We start from the raw sequence: 19,710 nt of genomic DNA on the forward strand, positions 1-19,710 counted from the left end.
TGTTATTTGGCAGCTTTGGGCATGTACTCACTAGAATTTAGAAGAATGGGGCGGGGCGGGGGGCAGGGATCTCATTGAAACCTATCAAATGTCAAAAGGACTAGATAGGATAGATTTGAAGAGGATGTTTCCTATAGTGGGGGTATCCAGAACTTGAGGGCACAGCCTCAAAATTGAGGGGCAATCTTTTAGAACAGAGGTAAGGAGGAATGTTTTTATAGAAACATAGAAAATAGGTGCAGGAGTAGGCCATTTGGCCCTTCAAGCCTGCACCGCCATTCAATATGATCATTGCTGATCATCCAACTCAGAACCCTGTACCTGCTTTCTCTCCATACCCCCTGATCCCTTTAGCCACAAGAGCCATATCTAACTTCCTCTGGTGAACCTTCTTTGTACTCCCTCTATGGCAAAAATGTCTTTCCTCAGATTAGGGGACCAAAACTGCACACAATACTCCAGGTGTGGTCTCACCAAGGCCTTGTACAACTGCAGTAGAACCTCCCTGCTCCTGTACTCGAATCCTCTTGCTATGAATGCCAACATACCATTTGCCTTTTTCACTGCCTGCTGTACCTGCATGCCCACCTTCAATGACTGGTGTACAATGACACCCAGGTCTTGTTGCACCTCCCCTTTTCCTAATCGGCCACCATTCAGATAATAATCTGTTTTCCTGTTCTTGCCACCAAAGTGGATAACCTCACATTTATCCACATTAAATTGCATCTGCCATGAATTTGCCCACTCACCTAACCTATCCAAGTCACCCTGCATCCTCTTAGCATCCTCCTCACAGCTAACACTGCCGCCCAGCTTTGTGTCATCCACAAACTTGGAGATGCTGCATTTAATTCCCTCGTCTAAATTATTAATATATATTGTAAACAACTGGAGTCCCAGCACTGAGCCTTGTGGTACCCCACTAGTCACTGCCTGCCATTCTGAAAAGGTCCTGTTTATTCCCACTCTTTGCTTCCTGTCTGCCAACCAATTCTCTATCCACATCAATACCATACCCCCAATACCATGTGCTTTAAGTTTGCACATTAATCTCCAGTGTGGGACCTTGTCAAAAGCCTTTTGAAACTCTAAATATACCACATCCACTGGTTCTCCCCTATCCACTCTACTAGTTACATCCTCAAAAAATTCTATAAGATTCGTCAGACATGATTTTCCTTTCACAAATCCATGCTGACTTTGTCCAATGATTTCACCTCTTTCCAAATGTGCTGTTATCACATCTTTGATAACTGACTCTAGCATTTTCCCCCACCACCAATGTCAGGCTAACTGGTCTATAATTCCCCGGTTTCTCTCTTCCTCCTTTTTAAAAAGTGGGGTTACATTCGCCACCCTCCAATCCTCAGGAACTAATCTAGAATCTAAAGAGTTTTGAAAAATTATCACTAATGCATCCACTATTTCTTGGGCTACTTCCTTAAGCACTCTGGGATGCAGACCATCTGGCCCTGGGGGATTTATCTGCCTTTAATCCTTTCAATTTACCTAACACCACTTCCCTACTAACATGTATTTCCCTCAGTTCCTCCATCTCACTAGACCTTCGGTCCCCTACTATTTCTGGAAGATTATTTATGTCCTCCTTAGTGAAGACAGAACCAAAGTAGTTATTCAATTGGTCTGCCAAGTCCTTGTTCCCCATGATCAATTCTCCTGTTTCTGACTGTAAGGGACCCACATTTGTCTTAACCAATCTTTTTCTTTTCACATATCTATAAAAGCTTTTACAGTCAGTTTTTATGTTCTCTGCCAGCTTTCTCTCATAATCTTTTTTCCCTTTCCTAATTAAGCCCTTTGTCCTCCTCTGCTGGACTCTGAATTTCTCCCAGTCCGCAGGTGTGCTGCTTTTTTTGGCTAATTTGTATGCTTCTTCTTTGGACTTGATACTATCCCTAATTTCCCTTGTCAGCCACGGGTGCACTACCTTCCCTGGTTTATTCTTTAGCCAAAATGGGATGAACAATTGTTGTAGTTCATCCATGCGATCTTTAAATGCATGCCATTGCATATCCACCGTCAACCCTTTAAGTATAATTTTGTCCAGAGAGCCGTGAATCTGTGGAATGTTCTGGCACAGACTGAAGTGGAGGCCAAGTCCATGGGTATATTTAAAGCAGAATTTGAACGTTTTCTAATCAGTCAGGGCATCAAAGGATATGGTGAAAGGGCAGGTGTATGGGGTTGAGGGGGATCTGGGATCAACCGTGATGGAACAGCAGAGCAAACTCAATGGGCTGAATGGCCTCATTCTGCTCCTATGTCTTATGGACCTTTCAACCCACAGTGCCTGACCCCAGTACCTGTTCTGTGAACTCACCTGTGCCTGACCCAGGTGCTGGACTCGGTTGCTCTCTCCGTGTAGTTCTCGGGTAGCAGTCCCCGGCACCCTGTGCGTTGTGAAGTGCCAAAGAACCAGCCGTGACTCACTCCCTGCTGCTCAGAGGGATGCTGGAAGATGTAGTCGCCAGAATGGAGCCTCATCTCATCTTCATTCTGGGGTTCATATGGGTAGAGTGCCTGAAAAACCTGGAAATAACATGAAGTTACACCAGTTAGGGTGTCGTACCGGAATTTAACCTTTCAAATCATCTGAGGTGTGGGGCAGGGAGGGAAGGCTAGAAGACATGTCTCAGTCCTCAAAGGACATCTTGCTCCATATCCCACCTCTCACTGTTTCCCTCATAACTTGGTTCATCTGTAATCTCCAGTTTAAAGCTAACGGCCCAGCAACTTCAACTGCATCACTCCAGACACTTGTCCTGATTTTAGGACCAGGAACCCTCTCTGAAACACACAAATTGCTGAGGAACTCAGCAGGCCAGGCAGCATCTATGGAAATTAATAAACAGTTGATGCTTTGGGCCGAGATCCCTCTTCAGTATGTTCCCCTAAACCCCAAGCAGCAGAACAAAAAGCTGGAGGTTCTGGGAAGTCAGAAATAAAACTGAACCTTGCTGAAAATTCACTGGGTCAGACAACATCTGCACAGCGAAAGACCGAGTTAAGCCTTTGAGTCAATGATCTTTATTTTCCTGCTCTAGGACAGGGGTTCCCAACCTTTTTTATGCCATTGACCCTACCACTAGCTGAGAGGTTAGGAACCCCTGCCCTAGGAGCATTGAGCCAAAACATTATCTCTTTCCACAGACGCTGCCGAGTCTTTCCAGCATCTTCTGTTTGCATGAGTGACCAGGAATGAGTTCACACCACCTGGCCATCATTTCCCCATAATGTCTCCATGTTGCAACAAATGAGGGGAAGCCAAGTGCAGGACACCGGCACGGAGACTGAGTTAAGATGCAGACGCGGGCGTGAGCATTGAATGGCAAACAGGAGGGAGAGCAGGAAGGCAGGAGACAGGCACGGAGACTGAGTTAGGATGCAGACGCGGGCGTGAGCGTTGAATGGCAAACAGGAGGGAGAGCAGGAAGGCAGGAGACAGGCACGGAGACTGAGTTAGGATGCAGACACGGGCGTGAGCATTGAATGGCAAACAGGAGGGAGAGCAGGAAGGCAGGAGACAGGCACGGAGACTGAGTTAGGATGCAGACGCGGGCGTGAGCATTGAATGGCAAACAGGAGGGAGAGCAGGAAGGCAGGAGACAGGCACGGAGACTGAGTTAGGATGCAGACGCGGGCGTGAGCGTTGAATGGCAAACAGGAGGGAGAGCAGGAAGGCAGGAGACAGGCAGAATTTATCTTGACACTGAGATTCACAGATAAATCTCCGTACTGAAGCAGAACTTAAGATACACAATCCTAAGTGGCTGGGAAGCATTAATTACCTCACTAGCAAAACCAACGATCTGGATACCTAGGATGGGATACCTAGTGGCCGAGGTACTTATACTCCAGGTCTTGATGGAAACCAGGTGTGGCACAATCAAAGGGAATTAGGAGAAAATGGGGAATTAATGGTCGGGACTGTGACACTCCAATTCTCCAGTGAGCTCATCACCAACCATAAAGTGCAGGAAATGTTTGTATAATCTCTCCTGTTAATTGTCCCTTGGAGTCTGCCCTTGCCTCTTGTAAAACTGAACCACGGACAACTGCACTGCAGCAGTGATGCGGACCTCTTGGCCCATCTAGTCTGTGCCAGCCTGGTCCTCTGCCTCCATCCATGTAGTTACAGTTAAACTCACAGCCACCTCTTCTGCTGGTACCTAGTCCACACTCTCACCACCCTCTGAGTAAAGTAGTTCCCCCGCAGATTCCCCTTAAACACTTCACCTTTCATCCGTAACCCATGACCTCTAGTTCTAGTCTCACCCAACTTCATTGGGAAAAGCCTGCTTGCATTAATCTATCTATAACCCTCATAATTTTGTCTACCTCTTTCAAATCCCTCCTCATTCTTCCATTCTCTAGGGAACAAAGTCCTAACCTATTCAACCTTTCCTTATAACTCAGGTCCTCAAGTCCCAGCAATATCCTTGGAAATTTTCTCCATATTCCTTCAATCTTCTTTCCATCTTTCCTACACACAATCTTCCAAATATGGCCTCACCAGCATCTTATACAACTTTAACATAACATCCCATCTCCTGTACTCAATACATTGATTTATGAAAGCCAGTGTGCCAAAAGCTTTCTTTACGACCCTATCTACCTATGACACCAGTTTCAATGAATTATGGACCTGGATTTCCAGATTTCTTTGTTCTACCACACCCCTCAGTGCTGACCATTCACTGGTTAAGATCTATTCTGGTTGGCCCTACCGAAGAGCAACATCTCACACTTGTCTGCATTAACTTCCATCTGCCGTTATCTATTTTCCTCAGGACTGGAAGTGTAGTTCTGATCCAAGCAGACCTGGTTACCTCGCTCCCCCCCACCCCTCTCCACCCCTGTCCGCCCCATACTGTCTGGTCAACCCATCCTCGTCACTTCCACACTGACCGGTCACCCACCCCCACAGACACATTCATCCCACATTGACCCATCCCCCACACCCCCAGCACTGAAAGCTGTTCTGCCCTACAAAAATATCTCCCTTCTACACTGACTTCTTCCCCTCTCCCACACCAAGATCCACCCCTCCTGGTAGTGCAGGACCGCCTCCCACTTGCAGTTCATCCCCAGACTGAGACTCGTCCCCTTCCATCTACCCCAACATTCTCCCCCCCCCCCCCATGGGAGGTACCTGGTAGTGCACGAAGCGCATGTCCCGGGAGTACAGGACCGCCTCCCACTTGCAGTTCATCCCCAGACTGATCCTGCGAGCTTTGGCCTCCAGCTCGCGCTGGTGCTGGGGAAGGAAGCGATGAGACAAGGTGAGGTGCAGGGGGTTGTTGCTGACCTCCACTTGACAGTCTGTGAGAGAGGGAGGGAGGGAGAGAGAGAGAGAGAGCATGGTTCAGTGACAATTCCACCCAGGATGGACAGTGTTGGCTGCAGATTTATCAGGATGTGTTTATTGGGCTTTGTTCACTCAGAGCGCAGGGTGGACTGGTCTGGAGGTGGGTGGTAATTGGGCTCCCACGTCAGGAGAGCGTAAGGGCAAAGACTGTCACATCTCTGGTAGGTTAAACAAGGAAGGTCCCAGTACTTTGTGTATTTAGAGCAGGAGGATAACCAGAGAAATAGAGGGCCCATTAGAGTTCAGAACGGTAAATGGTTGTGAGGACACAGAAGTTAGTTGAGGATGAACAAATCCTTTACTTCTGGGGTCACATAGCAGGCCTTTGTTGATGGAGAATTTGGAGAATGGGGCAGTAAAACTCTGCCTTAAAACTAACCTGCTGGAGGAACTCGGAGGGTCAATCTTCATCTGCGGGGAGCAGGAAGTGTTAATGTTCTGTGTCTGGACCCTTCCTTAGGACTCAAAACATCAAACATTTCTTAAAGAGCGACTCCCATACTGTTAAAGTACCGGATGGGATTGAGTGTGTCAAATGTGTTCAGGACACTTTCCTTAATCAGTACATTGAAGTCCCAAGAGAGAGCATAATGCTTGATCTCCAATTAGAGACTGAGACGGGGCAGGTGACAGAAGTTTGTGTAGGGGGACACTTTGCATCCAGTGACCACAATGCCACTAGTTTCAAAGTAAATATGCTGAGAGCATAGAGATACAGTGCCTATAAAAAGTATTCAGTCCCCTTGGAAGTTTTCATGTTTTATTATTTTACAATATTGAATCACACTGGGTTTAATTTGGCTTTTTTTGACACTGACAAACAGAAAAAGACTCTTTTGTGTTAAAGTGAAAACAGATCTCTACAAAGTGATCTAAATTAATTACAAATATAAAACAGAAAATAATTAATTGCATAAGTATTCACCCCTTTTAATAGGACACACCAAATTATCACTGGTGCAGCCAATTGGTCTTAGAAGTCACATAGTTAGTGAAGGCGTCCTAACTATACATAAATCAGTCTACAGTCAAGGTATTTCAATTGATTGTAGTAAAAATACACTTGTATCTGGAAGGTCCAACCGCTGGTGAGTCAGTATCCTGGCAAAAACTACACCATGAAGACAAAAGAACACTCCAAGCAACTCCACAAAAAGGGTATTGAAAAACACAAGTCAGGAGATGGATACAAGAAAATGTCCAAATCACTGAATATTCCTTGGAGTAGTTAAGCCAATCATTAAGAAAGAAATAATACAGCACAGCTGTAAGTCTGCCTAGAGCAGGCTGTCCTCAAAAACTGAGTGATCGTGCAAGAAGGGGACTAGTGAGGGAGGCCACCAAGAAACCTATGACAACTCTGGAGGAGTTACAAGCCTCAGTTGCTGAGATGGGAGAGACAGCACATAACAACTGTTGCCCACGTGCTTCACCAGTTGCAGCTTCATGGGAGAGTGGCAAAGAGAAAGCCAATGTTGAAAAAAAAAACTCACATGAATTTTCAGCTAGAGTCTACCAGAAGGCATGTGGGAGACTTTAAAGTCAGTGGAAGAATGTTATATGGTCCGATGAAACCAAAATTGAGCTTTTTGGCCATCAGACTAAATGCTATGTTTGGCATAAGCCAAACACCACACATAATCAAAAACACACCATCCCTACCGTGAAGCATGGTGGTGGCTGCATCATTCTGTGGGGATGCTTCACTGCAGCAGGCCCTGGAAGGCTTGTGAAGGGAGAGGGTAAAATGAATGCAGCAAAATACAGGGAGGAAACCCTGATGTAGTCTGCAAGAGAACTGCGACTTGGGAGATTTGTTTTCCAGCAAGACAAAGACCCCAAACATAAAGCCAAAGCTACACAGGAATGGCTTAAAAACAATAAAGTTAATGTCCTGGAGAGGCCAAGTCAGAGTCCAGACCTCAATCCAATTGAGAATTTGTGTCTGGACTGGAAAAGGGCTGTTCACTCATGATTCCCATGCAATCTGACAGAGCTTGAGCAGTTTTGTAAAGAAGGATGGGGGAAAATGCAGTGTCCAGATGTGCAAAGCTGATAGAGACCTAGCCACAGACTCAAAGGCTGTAATTGCTGCCTAAGGCACATCTACTAAATACTGACTTGAAGAGGGTGAATACTTATGCAATCAATTATTTTGTGTTTTATATTTGTAATTAATTTAGATCACTCTGTAGAGTGATCTTTCTGTTGAACAGTGTCAAAAAAGCCAAATTAAATCCACTGTGAATCAATGTTTTAACTATAAAGCATGGAAACTTCCAAGGGGGGGGGGGCGGTGAATATTTTTTATAGGCACTGTAGGTCTGGTCCTTAGATTGAGATTCTAAATTGGAGAAAAGCCAATTTTGATGGCATCTGAAAGAATCTGGCAAGTGTGGACTGGGACAGGCTGTTTCTGGCAAAGGTTACTTGGTAAGTGGGATGCCTTCAAAAGTGAAAACTTGAGAGTACAGAGATTATACGTTTCTGTCAAAATAAAAGGCAGAGATAACAGGTTTAGGGAACCTTGGATTTCAAGAGATAGTGAAGCCCTGGTTAAGGAAAAAGGAGGCGCCTACCAGGTATAAGCAGACAGGAACAAACAAGGTATTACAGAGTATGACAAATGAAAGAGAACACAATAAAGAAATCAGGAGGATTTGAGGAAGGTGTGAGTTGCCCTTTTGCAGACAAGGTGAAGGAGAATTCCTAGGTGTTAAGATCAAAAGGATTGTATTGGACAAAATTGGTCCTCTGGAAGATCAGAATGGTAATCCATGTGTGGAAGCAAAGTTGATGAGAGTGACATAAAATGTATTTCTTGCATCTGTATTTACTTGGAAGAGAGAAACAGTCTATAGAAATTAGACAAATCAGCAGCAAGGTCATGGACACTGTTCAGATTACAGAGGAGGAGGTGTTTGCTGTCCTGAAGCAATTTACGGTTGATAAATCCCCAGGGCCGGACAAGGTGTTTCCTTGGACCCTGTTAGAGGCAAGTGCAGAAACTGCAGGGGCCCTAGGAGAGATATTTAAATCATCCTTAGTGACAGGTGAGGTACCAGGGAATTGGAGGATAGCTAAACTTGTTCACTGTTTAAGAAAGGCTCTGAAAACAAACCAGGAAATTATAGGCCAGTGAGCCTGATGTCAGTAGTGGGAAAGTTATTGTAATGTATTCTAAGGGACCTGATATTTGAGTATTTAGATAGACGGGGACTGATTTGGAATAGTCAGCATGGCTTTGTGTGTGGTAGGTCATGTCTAACCAACCTTGTAGATTTTTTTGAGGAAGTTACCAGGAAAGTTGATGAAGGCAAGACAGTGGACGTTGTGTGCATGGACTTTAGCAAGGCATTTGACCAGGTCCTGCATGGGAAATTGGACAAGAAGATTTAGTTGGTTGGCATTCAAGATGAGCTAGTAAATTGGATTAAGCATTGGCTTTGTGGGAGAAGCCAGAGAGTGGTAGAAGATGATTGCATTTCTGACTGGAGGCTTGTAACTAATGGTGTGCCACAGGGATTGGTACTCTGTCTGCCTTTAGAAACATAGAAAACCTACAGCATAATACAGGCCCCTCGGCCCACAAAGTTGTGCCGAACACATCCCTACCTTAGAAATTACTAGGCTTACCTATTGCCCTCTATTTTACTAAGCTCCATGTACCTATCTAAAAGCCTTTTAAAAGGCCCTATCGTATCCGCCTCCACCACAGTTGCCAGCAGCCCATTCCACGCACTCACCACTCTGAGTAAAAACCTTAGCCCTGACATCTCCTCTGTACCTACTCCCCAGCACCTTAACCTGTGATCTCTTGTGGCAACCATTTCAGCCCTAGTAAAAAGCCTCCGACTATCCACATGATCAATGCCTCTCATCATCTTATACACCTCTATCAGGTCACCTCTCATCCTCCGTCGCTCCAAGAAGAAAAGGTCAAGTTCACTCAACCTATTCTCATAAGGCATGCTCCCCAATCCAGGCAACATCCTTGTAACATCTTTGTTTGTCATCTACTGTATATCGATGATCTGGATGATAATGTGGTTAACTGACTCAACAAATTTGTGGATGACACCAAGACTGGAGGTGTAGCGGACAGTGAGGAACACTATTGGAGCTTGCAGTGGGATTTGGACCAGCTGGAAAAAGGGCTGAAAATGGCAGATGGAATTTAATGCCGACAAGTGCGAGGTGTTGCAATTTAGTAGAACCAACCGGAGTAGGTCTTACAGTGAACAGCAGGGTATTGATAAGTGTGGTAGAACAAAGGGATCTGGGAATACAGGTCCATAATTCGTTGAAAGTGGTGTCACAGGTAGATTGGGTGATAAAATAAAACTTTTGGCACATTGGCCTTCATAAATCAAAGTATTGAGTACAGGAGATGGGGTGTTATGCTGAAGTTGTATAAGATGCTGGTGAGACATAATTTCAAGTATTGTGTGCAGTTTTAGTCACCTACCTGCAGGAAGGAAGCAGATAAGGCTGAAATAGTACATAGAAAATATACAAGAATGTTGCCAGGTCTGGAGGAACTGATTTATAAGGAAAGGTGGAACAGGATAGGATTGTATTCCTTAGAATGCAGGTGATTGAGATGAAATTTGATTGAGGTAGACAAAATTATGAGGGGTATAGATAGTGTAAATGCAAGCTGACTTTTTCCACTGAGGTTGGGGGTGGCTCTCACTAGAGGTCATGGGTTAAAGGCAAAAGGAGAACAGTTTAAGGGGAACATAAGGAGGGTTGTTAGAGTGTGGAATGAGCTGCCAGCAGAGGTGGTGCATGCGAGCTTGATTTCAACGTTTAATAGAAATTTGGATAGACACATCGATGGCAGGAGATAGACACATGAATGGATATAGTCTGAGTGCAGGTCGATGGAATGAAGCAGTTTAAATGGTTCAGCACAGACTAGATGGACTGAGTGGCCTGTTTCTGTGCTGTACATTTCTATGACTCTATAAAAGGACAGGTCTCCACAGTTCCTGCTTGACCAGCTGAGTTCCTCTGGCAGGTTCTACGGTTCCAGTGTTTGCTGTATCTCCAAATTCTGGACCAAATTCCAGTTGAAGAGGGATGAAAGGTGGATAAATTACTCAGTTGTAGAAATATAGAAACGTAGAAACATTGAAAACCTACAGCACAATACAGGCCCTTCGGCCCACAAGGCTGCGCCAAACATCTACTTACTATAGAAATTACCAAGGGTTACCCATAGCCCTCTATTTTTCTAAGCTCCACGTACCTATCCAGGAGTCTCTTAAAAGACCCTATCATATCTGCCTTCACCCCTGTTGCCGGCAGCCCATTCCACGCACTCACCACTCTGTGGTAAAAACTTACCCCTGACATCTTCTATGTACCCATTTCCAAGCACCTTAAAACTGTGTCCACTCGTGTAAGTCATTTCAGCCCTTGGAAAAAGCCTTTGATTATTCACACGATAAATGCCTCTCATCATCTTATATGCCTCTATCAGGTCACCTCTCATCCTCCATCGCTCCAAGGAGAAAAGGCCGAGTTCACCGAACCTAAACTCAAAAGGCATTCTCCCCAATCCAGGCAACATCCTTGTAAATCTCCTCTGCACCATTTCTATTGCTTCCATAGAAAATAGGTGCAGGAGTAGGCCATTCGGCCCTTTGAGTCTGCACCGCCATTCAGTATGATCATGGCTGATCATCCAACTCAGAACCCTGTACCTGCTTTCTCTCCATACCCTCTGATCCCTTTAGCCACAAGGGCCATATCTAACTTCCTCTTAAATATAGCCAATGAACCGGCCTCAACTGTTTCCTGTGGCAGAGAATTCCACAGATTCAGCACTCTCTGTGTGAAGAAGTTTTTCCTCATCTCGGTCCTAAAAGGCTTCCCCTTTATCCTTAAACTGTGACCCCTCGTTCTGGACTTCTCCAACATCAGAAACAATCTTCCTGCATCTAGCCTAACCAATCCCTTTAGAATTTTATATGTTTCAATAAGATCCCCCCTCAATCTTCTAAATTCCAGTGAGTATAAGCCTAGTCGATCCAGTCTTTCTTCATATGAAAGTCCTGCCATCCCAGGAATCAATCTGGTGAACCTTCTCTGTACTCCCTCTATGGCAAGAATGTCTTTCCTCAGATTAGGGGACCAAAACTGCACACAATATTCTAGGTGCGGTCTCACCAAGGCCTTGTACAACTGCAGTAGAACCTCCCTGCTCCTGTACTCAAATCCTTTTGCTGTGAATGCCAACATACCATTTGCCTTTTTCACCGCCTGCTGTACCTGCATGCCCACCTTCAATGACTGGTGTACAATAACACCCAGGTCTCGTTGCACCTCCCTTTTTCCTAATTGGCCATCGTTCAGATAATAATCTGTTTTCCTGTTCTTGCAACCAAAGTGGATAACCTCACATTTATCCACATTAAATTGCATCTGCCATGAATTTGCCCACTCACCTAACCTATCCAAGTCACCCTGCATCCTCTTAGCATCCTCCTCACAGCTAACACCGCTGCCCAGCTTTGTGTCATCCGCAAACTTGGAGATGCTGCATTTAATTCCCTCGTCTAAATTATTAATATATATTGTAAACAACTGGAGTCCCAGCACTGAGCCTTGCGGTACCCCACTAGTCACTGCCTGCCATTCTGAAAAGGTCCCGTTTACTCCCACTCTTTGCTTCCTGTCTGCCAACCAATTCTCTATCCACATCAATACCATACCCCCAATACTGTGTGCTTTAAGTTTGCACACTAATCTCCTGTGTGGGACCTTGTCAAAAGCCTTTTGAAAATCTAAATATACCACATCCACGGGCTCTCCCCTATCCACTCTACTAGTTACATCTTCAAAAAATTCTATAAGATTCGTCAGACATGATTTTCCCTTTACAAATCCATGCTGACTTTGTACGATGATTTCACCTCTTTCCAAATGTGCTGTTATCACATCTTTGATAACTGACTCTAGCATTTTCCCCACCACCGATGTCAGACTAACCGGTCTATAATTCCCCGGTTTCTCTCTCCCTCCTTTTTTAAAAAGTGGGGTTCCATTAGCCACCCTCCAATCCTCAGGAACTAATCCAGAATCTAAGGAGTTTTGAAAAATTATCACTAATGCATCCACTATTTCTTGGGCTACTTCCTTAAGCACTCTGGGATGCAGACCATCTGGCCCCAGCCCTGGCAATCTGCCTTTAATCCCTTCAATTTACCTAACACCACTTCCCTACTAACATGTATTTCCCTCAGTTCCTCCATCTCTCTAGACCCTCGGTCCCTTACTATTTCCGGAAGATTATTTATGTCCTTCTTAGTGAAGACAGAATCAAAGTAGTTATTCAATTGGTCTGCCATGTCTTTGTTCCCTATGATCAATTCACCTGTTTCTGACTGTAAAGGACCTACATTTGTCTTGACCAATCTTTTTCTTTTCACGTATCTATAAAAGCTTTTACAGTCAGTTTTTATGTTCTCTGCCAGCTTTCTCTCATAATCTTTTTCCCCTTTCCTAATTATGCCCTTTGTCCTCCTCTGCTGGTCTCTGAATTTCTCCCAGTCCTCAGGCGTGCTGCTTTTTTTGCTAATTTATATGTTTCTTCTTTGGACTTGATACTATCCCTAATTTCCCTTGTCAGCCATGGGTGCACTACCTTCCCTGGTTTCTTCTTTTGCCAAACTGGGATGAACAATTGTTGTAGTTCATCCATGCGATCTTTAAATGCTTGCCATTGCATATCCACCATCAACCCTTTAAGTATCATTTGCCAGTCTATCTTAGCTAATTCACGTCTCATACCTTCAAAGTTACCCTTCTTTAAGTTCAGAACCTTTGTTTCTGAATTGACTATGTCACTCTCCATCTTAATGAAGAATTCCACCATATTATGGTCACTCTTACCCAAGGGGCCTCGCACGACAAGATTGTTGACTAACCCTTCCTCATTGCTCAATACCCAATCTAGAATGACCTGCTCTCTAGTTGGTTCCTTGACATGTTCGTTCAGAAAACCATCCCGCATACATTCCAGGAAATCCTCTTCCTCAGCACCCTTACCAATTTGGTTCACCCGATCTATATGTAGATTGAAGTCACCCATTATAGCTACTGTTCCTTTATTGCACGCATTTCTAATTTCCTGTTTAGTGCTATCCCCAATCTCACTACTACTGTTAGGTGTCCTGTACACAACTCCCACCAGCGTTTTCTGCCCCTTAGTGTTATGCAGCTCTACCCATATCGATTCCACATCCTCCAGGCTAATGTCCTTCCTTTCTATTGAGTTAATCTCCTCTCTAACCAGCAATGCTACCCCACCTCTTTTCTTTCCTGTCTATCCCTGCTGAATATTGGATATCCCTGGATGTTGAGCTCCCATCCTTGGTCACCCTGGAGCCATGTCTCTGTGATCCCAACTATATCATATTTATTAATAACTATCTGCACATTCAATTCATCCACCTTGTTACGAATGCTCCTCGCATTGACACACAAAGCCTTCAGGCTTGTTTTTACAACACCCTTAGCCCTTATACAATTATGTTGAAAAGTGGCTCTTTTTGCTTTTTGCCCTGGATTTGCCTGCCTGCCACTTTTATTTTTCACCTTACTACTTTTTGCCTCTACCCTCATTTTACACCCCTCTGTCTCTCTGCACTTGTTCCCATCCCCCTGCCACATTAGTTTAAAGCCTCCTGAACAGCAGTAGCAAATGGTCCCCCTAGGACATTGGTTCCAGTCCAGCCCAGGTGCAGACCGTCCTGTTTGTACGGGTCCCACCTCCCCCAGAACTGGTTCCAATGCCCCAGAAATTTGAATCCCTCCCTCTTGTACCATTTTTCAAGCCACGTGTTCAACTGAAATATCCTCCTATTTCTACTCTGACTAGCACGTGGCACTGGTAGTAATCCAGAGATTATAACCTTTGTGGTCCTACTTTTCAGTTTATCTCCTAACTCCCTAAATTCACCTTGTAAGACCTCATCCCATTTTTTACCTATATCGTTGGTACCTATGTGCACCACGACCACTGGCTGTTCACCCTCCCACTCCAGAATGTCCTGCAGCCACTCAGAGACATCCTTGACCTTTGCACCAGGGAGGCAACATACCATCCTGGAGTCTCGTTTGCGGCCGCAGAAACGCCTATCTACTCCCCTTACAATCGAATCCCTTATCACTATAGCTCTCCCACTCCTTTTCCTTCCCTCCTGTGCCGCAGAGCCACCCATGGTGCAATGAACTCGGCTGCTGCTGCCTTCCCCTGATGAGACATCTCCCCTAACCGTATCCAAAACAGTATATCTGTTTAGGAGGGAGATGACCTCAGGGGACTCCTGCATTACCTGCCTACTGCTACGCTGTCTAGTGGCCACCCCTTCCCTTTCTGCCTACGTAGCCTTTACCTGCGGTGTGGCCAACTCATTGAACGTGCTATTCACGACTTTCTCTGCATCGCGGATGCTCCAGTATGAATCCATTCGCAGCTCCAGATGCTCAATGCGGTCTGCCAGAAGCTGCAGTTGGACACACTTCCTGCACACATAGTCGTCAGGGACACCGGAAGTATCCCTGATTTCCCACATGCTGCAGGATGAACAAACCACGGGGCCGATCTCAGCTGCCATGACCTACCCAATACTTGCCTCAACTTTTGAAGCTTTCTCCTTTGAAAGGAACTTACCCGGCCTTACCTCACTTGGAGTGAAGCTCGTCCTCAGCCTTTTCTCGTTGAAGCCTCTCGAGTCAAAACCTCAAATCTCCACTCACTCACTGACCGCTTTCCACAGGCCGCTCTGCTTGAGGTAACCCTCTATTTATTCGTTTGAGCTTTTCAAACTGCTTGGTCACCTGACCTCGATTGCCCAATCAGCTGCTTTCTGCTGAGTCTGAGCTATTCAAATCTTGATTGTCTAATCAACAGCTTTCTGCTGAGCTATTCAAATCTTGATTGACTTGATTGCACAGTCCAACTGCCAAAACTGCCAGAATCTCTTGAGTCAAAGCCTCAAATCTCCACTCCTTCACTGGCCCAATCACTCACTGGCTGCTTTAGGTGGAGGAGCGGGTAGTGTTGAGGAAACAGAGAGCCTGTAGAGAGACTTAGATGGTTTAGGGGAATGGGCAAAGAAGTGGCAAATGAAATGCAATGTTGGAAATGTATGGTCATGCACTTTGGTGGAATACATAAATGGGGAGACTATTAATTAGATGGGGAGAGAATTCAAAATGCAGAGATGCAAAGGGACTTGGGAGTTCTTGTACAGGATACCCTAAAGGTTAACCTCCAGGTTGAGTCGGTGGTGAAGAAGGGAAATGCAATGTTGGCATTCATTTCCAGAAGTATAGAATATGAGCAGGGATGTGAGGTTGAGGCTCTATAAGGCACTTGTGAGACCACACTTGGAGTATTGTGTGCAGTTTTGGGCTCCTTATTTTAGAAAGGATATACTGACATTGGAGAGGGTTCAGAGAAGATTCACAAGAATGATTCCAGGAATGAAAGGGTTACTGTATGAGGAACCTCTGGCAGCTCTTGGGCTGTATTCCCTGGAGTTCAGGAGAATGAAGAGCGATTTCATAGAAGCATTCTGAATGTTAAAAGAACTGAATAGATTAGATATGGCAAAGTTATTTCCCATGGTAGGAGAGTCTAGGACAAGAGGGCACAACTTCAGGATTGAAGGATGCCCAGTTAGAACAGAGATACGAAGAAATTACTTTAGTCAGAGGGTGGTAAATCTGTGTAATTCGTTACTTGTGGAGGCCAAGTCATTGGGTGTATTTAAGGCAGAGATAGATAGGTTCTTGATTAGCCAGGGCATCAAAGGGTATGGGGAGAAGGCAGGGAGTGGGGATGACTGATAAGAAGGGGAGGAGGGTCATTAACGGAAGTTAGAGAAGTCAATGTTCATGCCATCAGGTTGGAGGCTACCCAGCTGGTATATAAGGTGTTGTTCCTCCAACATGAGTTTGGATTCATTTTGACAGTAGAGTACGCCATGGATAGACATATCAGAATGGAATGGGACATGGAATTAAAATGTGTGGCCACTGATCGCTCCCTATGCGACTCCCTTGTCCACTTGTCCCCCCCCATCCTTTTCCACCGATCTCCCTCCTGGCACTTATCCTTGTAAACAGAACAAGTGCTACACCTGCTCTTACACTTCCTCCCTCACCACCATTCAGGGCCCCAGACAGTCCTTCCAGGTGAGGTGACACTTCACCTGTGAGTCGGCTGGTGTGATATACTGTGTCCGGTGCTCCCGGTGTGGCCTTTTATATATTGGTGAGACCCGACGCAGACTGGGAGACTGTTTCGCTGAACACCTACGCTCGGTCCGCCAGAAAAAGCAGTATCTCCCAGTGGCCACACATTTTAATTCCACGTCCCATTCCCATTCTGGTATGTCTATGCATGGCCTCCTCTACTGTCAAAATGAATCCAAACTCAGGTTGGAGGAACAACATCTTATATACCGGCTGGGTAGCCTCCAACCTGATGGCATGAACATTGACTTCTCTAACTTCTGTTAATGCCCCTCCTCTCCTTCTTACCCCCCCCTGACATATTTAGTTGTTTGCCTGTTCTCCATCTCCCTTTGGTGCTTCCCCCCCTCCCCCTTTCTTTCTCCTGAGGCCTCCCATCCCAAGATCCTTTCCCTTCTCCAGCTCGGTATCACTTTCGCCAATCACCTTTCCAGCTCTTAGCTTCATCCCACCCCCTCCGGGCTTCTCCTATCATTTCGCATTTCCCCCTCCCCCCACTACTTTCAAATCTCTTACTATCTTTCCTTTCAATTAGTCCTGACAAAGGGTTTCGGCTCGAAACGTCGACAGTGCTTCTCCTCATAGATGCTGCCTGGCCTGCTGTGTTCCACCAGCATTTTGTGTGTGTGGCCTGTATTGTGCTGTAGGTTTTCTATGTTTCTATCTCTTTCCAATGATTTAATATTATTTCTTATACACAGGGCCACACCACGCCCTCTGCCTACTAACCTATCTTTCCGATACACCGTATATCCTTGGACATTCAACTCCAATGGCAGCCATCCTTTAGCCAGATTGGTCAGGGCATCAAAGGATATGTCAAGAAGGCGGGTGTAGGGGTTAAGTGAGATCCGGGATCAGTGATGATGGAACGGTGGAGCAGACACGATGGGCTGAATGGCCTAATTCTATTCCTATTTCTTATAGGAAGAAACATTTGTAACTCCAGTTGACATAGTAGGTGGATAAATGTATATCAGAGGAATACAGAGCTAAGCTGCATCTGTATTTTTAAAAGAAGGTGAAACCAGAGTTTTAATCTTTGATATTGTGGTTTTCACTTTACGACTAGGAGCACTAGTCGGCCATTGGGCCCATCGAAACTGCTCCACTGTTCATCTGGCCATGCCCTCTGCTCATCTACTTGTCCTTTCCCCAGAATCCTCCGTCCCTCTGCTACGCAAACAACATCCAGTGGGGCAGCGAGTCAGTCGGAGAACTCAGTGTCCTGTGGTGGGGAATTTTGAGCTGAGACAGAGGGGGAGTAAAATTCAAGCAAAGTGACCGGACAGAGGAACCTAAATTAAGAGGGTTACGGAGCGGGAACTTTTCACAAAGGTAGTGTTGTACAAAACCTGTGTCAGAGATTTCGAGGGTGAGAGGAGGAGTCTTGTCACTGGCCAGCTGATTGGAACTAGAGCTCTGTCTGAGTGCCAAGGCTCCTCCACCTTGAGGGAAGTTTTGTGGTGAAGACAGAGGGCGGTGGAAAAGAGCTGGAGATGTGAGATATTTGAATGGGGTGGCTTCCTCTGTCAGGGTCATCTAACTAACAAATGTGATAGGGGACTCTATAGTTAGGGGGTCAGTCAGGCGATTCTGTGGATGCAGGAAAGAAACACGGATGGCAGTTTGCCTCCCAGGTGCCAGGGTCCGGGATGTTTCTGATCGCATCCATGATATCCTGAAGTGGGAAGGTGAACAGCCAGAGGTCATGGTACATATTGGTACCAACGACATAGGCAGGAAAAGGGAGGAGGTCCTGAAAACAGACTACAGGGAGTTAGGAAAGAAGCTGAGAAGCAGAAGCAAAAGGGTAGCAATTGCAGGATTACTGCCTGTGCCACGCCACAGTGAGGACAGGAATAGAGTGAGGTGGAGGACAAATGTATGGCTGAAAGTTTGGAGTGGGACAGGGATCATTGGGACTTCTTTTGGAGCAGGCATGACCTGTACAATAAAGATGGGTTGCACTTGAATCCAAGGGGGACCAATATCCTGGTGGGCAGATTTGCTAAAGCTACTGGGGAGAGTTTAAACGGAACTGAAGAGATGAAGAGGCAGTTGTCTCACAAGTACAGAAAGCTTGTAGGCAGTGTGAGAGGGAGAGGCAGGTGATAGAGAAGGGATGGGCTCAGACTGATGGTTTGCAATGTGTCTATTTTAATGCAAGGAATATCATGAACAAAGCAGATGAATTTAGACTGTGGATCAGTACCTGGAGCTATGATGTTGTGGCCATTACGGAGATTTGGATGGCTCAAGGGTAGGAATGGCAACTTAGAGTGCCAGGCTTTAGATGTTTCAGAAAGGACAGGGAGGGAGGCAAAAGAGGTGGGGATGTGGCACTGCTGATCAGAGATAGTGTCACGGCTGCAGAAAAGGAGGAAGTAGTGGAGGCGTTGTCTACGGAGTCTCTGTGGGTGTAAGTTAGAAATAGGAAGGGGTCAATAACTACTGGGTGTTTTTATACACCACCTATTAATAACAGGGACATTGAGGATCAGATAGGGAGACAGATTCTGGAATAGTGCAGTAATAACGGAGTTGTCGTGATGGGAGATTTTAATTTCCTCAATATTGATTGGCAGCTCCCTAGATCAAAGGGTTTAGATGGGGTGGGGTTTGTTAGGTGTGTTCAGGAAGCTTTTTTGACACAATATGTAGATAAGCCCACAAGAGGAGAGGCTGTACTTGATCTGGTATTGGGAAAGGAACCTGGTCAGGTGTCAGATCTCTCGATGGGAGAGCATTTTGGATATAGTGATCACAATTCTATCTCCTTTACCATAGCATTGGAGAGGAATAGGAACAGACAAGTTAGGAAAATGTTTCATTGGTGTAAGGGGAAATATGAAGCTATCAGTTGGGAACTTGGAAGCATAAATTGGGGGCACATGGTCTCAGGGAAATATACGGCAGAAATGTGGCAAATATTCAGGGGATATTTGCGTGGAGTTCTGCATAGGTATGTTCCAATGAGTCAGGAAAAGGATGGTAGGGTACAGGAACAATGGTGTACAAAGGCAGTTGAAAATCTAATCAAG

At 45.4% G+C, this 19,710-nt stretch overlaps 1 protein-coding gene across 1 annotated transcript in view; it reads right to left on the reverse strand.

The window, feature by feature from the left end:
- Positions 1-19,710, reverse strand: part of LOC140727445 (ubiquitin-associated and SH3 domain-containing protein A-like) — a 129,016-nt gene that overhangs the window by 42,271 nt on the left and 67,035 nt on the right. The window contains exons 5-6 of the mRNA XM_073044746.1: positions 5,177-5,346; positions 2,345-2,553 (exon numbers count right to left, since the gene is read on the reverse strand). Coding sequence (XP_072900847.1) covers positions 2,345-2,553; positions 5,177-5,346 — 379 coding nt within the window. The remainder of the gene's footprint in view (positions 1-2,344; positions 2,554-5,176; positions 5,347-19,710) is intronic.

Source organism: Hemitrygon akajei, chromosome 5 (genome assembly GCF_048418815.1).
Source record: "Hemitrygon akajei chromosome 5, sHemAka1.3, whole genome shotgun sequence".
Lineage (NCBI taxonomy): Eukaryota > Metazoa > Chordata > Chondrichthyes > Myliobatiformes > Dasyatidae > Hemitrygon > Hemitrygon akajei.